The sequence below is a fragment of the Anopheles bellator genome, unplaced genomic scaffold (genome assembly GCF_943735745.2).
Source record: "Anopheles bellator unplaced genomic scaffold, idAnoBellAS_SP24_06.2 scaffold00313_ctg1, whole genome shotgun sequence".
Taxonomy (NCBI): domain Eukaryota; kingdom Metazoa; phylum Arthropoda; class Insecta; order Diptera; family Culicidae; genus Anopheles; species Anopheles bellator.
In genome coordinates this window covers 1-1,519 of record NW_026684444.1, presented here as the reverse complement: position 1 = coordinate 1,519, position 1,519 = coordinate 1, and the positions used below count along the sequence as shown (strand labels likewise).

Below are 1,519 nucleotides of genomic sequence, written 5' to 3'. Positions count from 1 at the left end.
TTCTTTCTGCAGAACGAGAGAGATGATCTTGTAGGCGGTATTCGGCACCGTTTCGGAACACCCAAGAAATAGTTATACCACAACTTTAGCTAGCCCTTCCAGACGACTTATTTTAACTGTTGGCCTTACAGAGTGAAATAAAGAAAGCAGTTTTCCGGTCATAGCTATCATCATTATTCCCTTGTTATGAATACGCTAAACAATGCACAGCTATGCAGACGAGATTGAGCACTGTGCAAGAAATTGCAAAAATTGCCTCGTAATTATGGTAATTGTGTGATTAACGAAAATTTTTCCTCTGGATCTATGGGGTTATAAATCCGACGGTTTTGCAGCCAAGGCCGATTTTGAGTCGGAAACGTTTGTGCCATCATGTTGCATTTGGCCATCTTTAGAGCTACCATTTTAGTAGCTTGCGTTGTGTCGCTGTGTCAGGGAACCAATTGGGCTGAGGATGTCAGTTCAATGGCTCTATCGTACTACAAGGCAAGAGATGTGAAGTGGTTGAATGTGTTCTGTTGCTGGCCGGCTGCGCAAAAGCATCGGGTTTTCCGGAAGTTCAACCATGCCGGAATGGCAGTTCGTTTCATTGATGAAAGAGCAGAGTTCCTCAATGTGGCAGACATCAGCCAGACATCCAAGGGCGGAATGTTGGTGGACGCAACGTGTAACGCTGTACTGGCTGACTTGTGGAAAATGGTATGCTTCATTTCGAGGATCGTGTGAACAGTGTGACTTGTTAACCTATTCCGCTTTTTATGTTCTGAGTGCGTAGAGTACAGCGTTGAATAAATTGCTGCTAGGAAATATATTTTGGCTATTTCTTGAAGAAGCAAATGGAACCGAACCAGTTACAATCTCGGATGGTAGTAAGGGAACTCTGCAAACGCTGTACAGCGAGCGACTTCGCAAACTGCAGGCGCTACCGTACACAAACATTGTAATAGGATCACGTAACGAAGGAGGTTGCTGGCAACTGTTCGAAGCGTTTAGGTTCCCTTCACAATCCTTCTTAGTCATGGAAGAAATCGCCGTCATCCTCCAGCCTGCGGATAACGTCGAAGAAACTTTAAGGGCTGGTTTGGAACATTTGAGGAAACAGAATCACCGGCGACGCAACATGAACGGATTTCGAATGTCATGTGCCGGTGCAGTACGTTCTGCCGGTGGTTATGGTTTGTAATTCGATTTATACTTTCTTCCGTTCGCAGGTAACTGCCCCAGAATACTATAAGGGGCCAGACGATACGACAGATACCATTCACGATGTGTATATGAGGTCCAATTTCCCTATCATCAAAGGGTTGATGCAGGATATGAACTTTACTATTAACATGATTCAAGTAGATTCGGGTGGCTGGAAGAAGAATGGCACTTTCACCACTGGCCTTTTCGGCAAGTTCCAGAACCGTTCGATTGAGATAGGTTGCACGGGGGCTCTGATGCGCACCGAACGCCTGGAGGTGGTAGATTTCCTGGCCGGTACCCTTTGGATTAAAAGCAACATTGTATTTCGACA

General features: G+C 45.4%; 1 protein-coding gene across 1 annotated transcript; it reads left to right on the top strand.

Moving 5' to 3' along the window:
• Positions 1 to 648: 648 nt before the first annotated feature.
• On the top strand, positions 649 to 1,482 carry LOC131214235 (uncharacterized; the record flags this gene model as incomplete). The annotated part of the gene is made up of 3 exons (XM_058208612.1): positions 649 to 675; positions 776 to 1,153; positions 1,212 to 1,482. Coding segments are annotated over exons 1-3 (676 nt in total), but the record flags the coding sequence as incomplete, so codon positions are not given.
• Between the last annotated feature and the right edge of the window lie 37 nt (positions 1,483 to 1,519).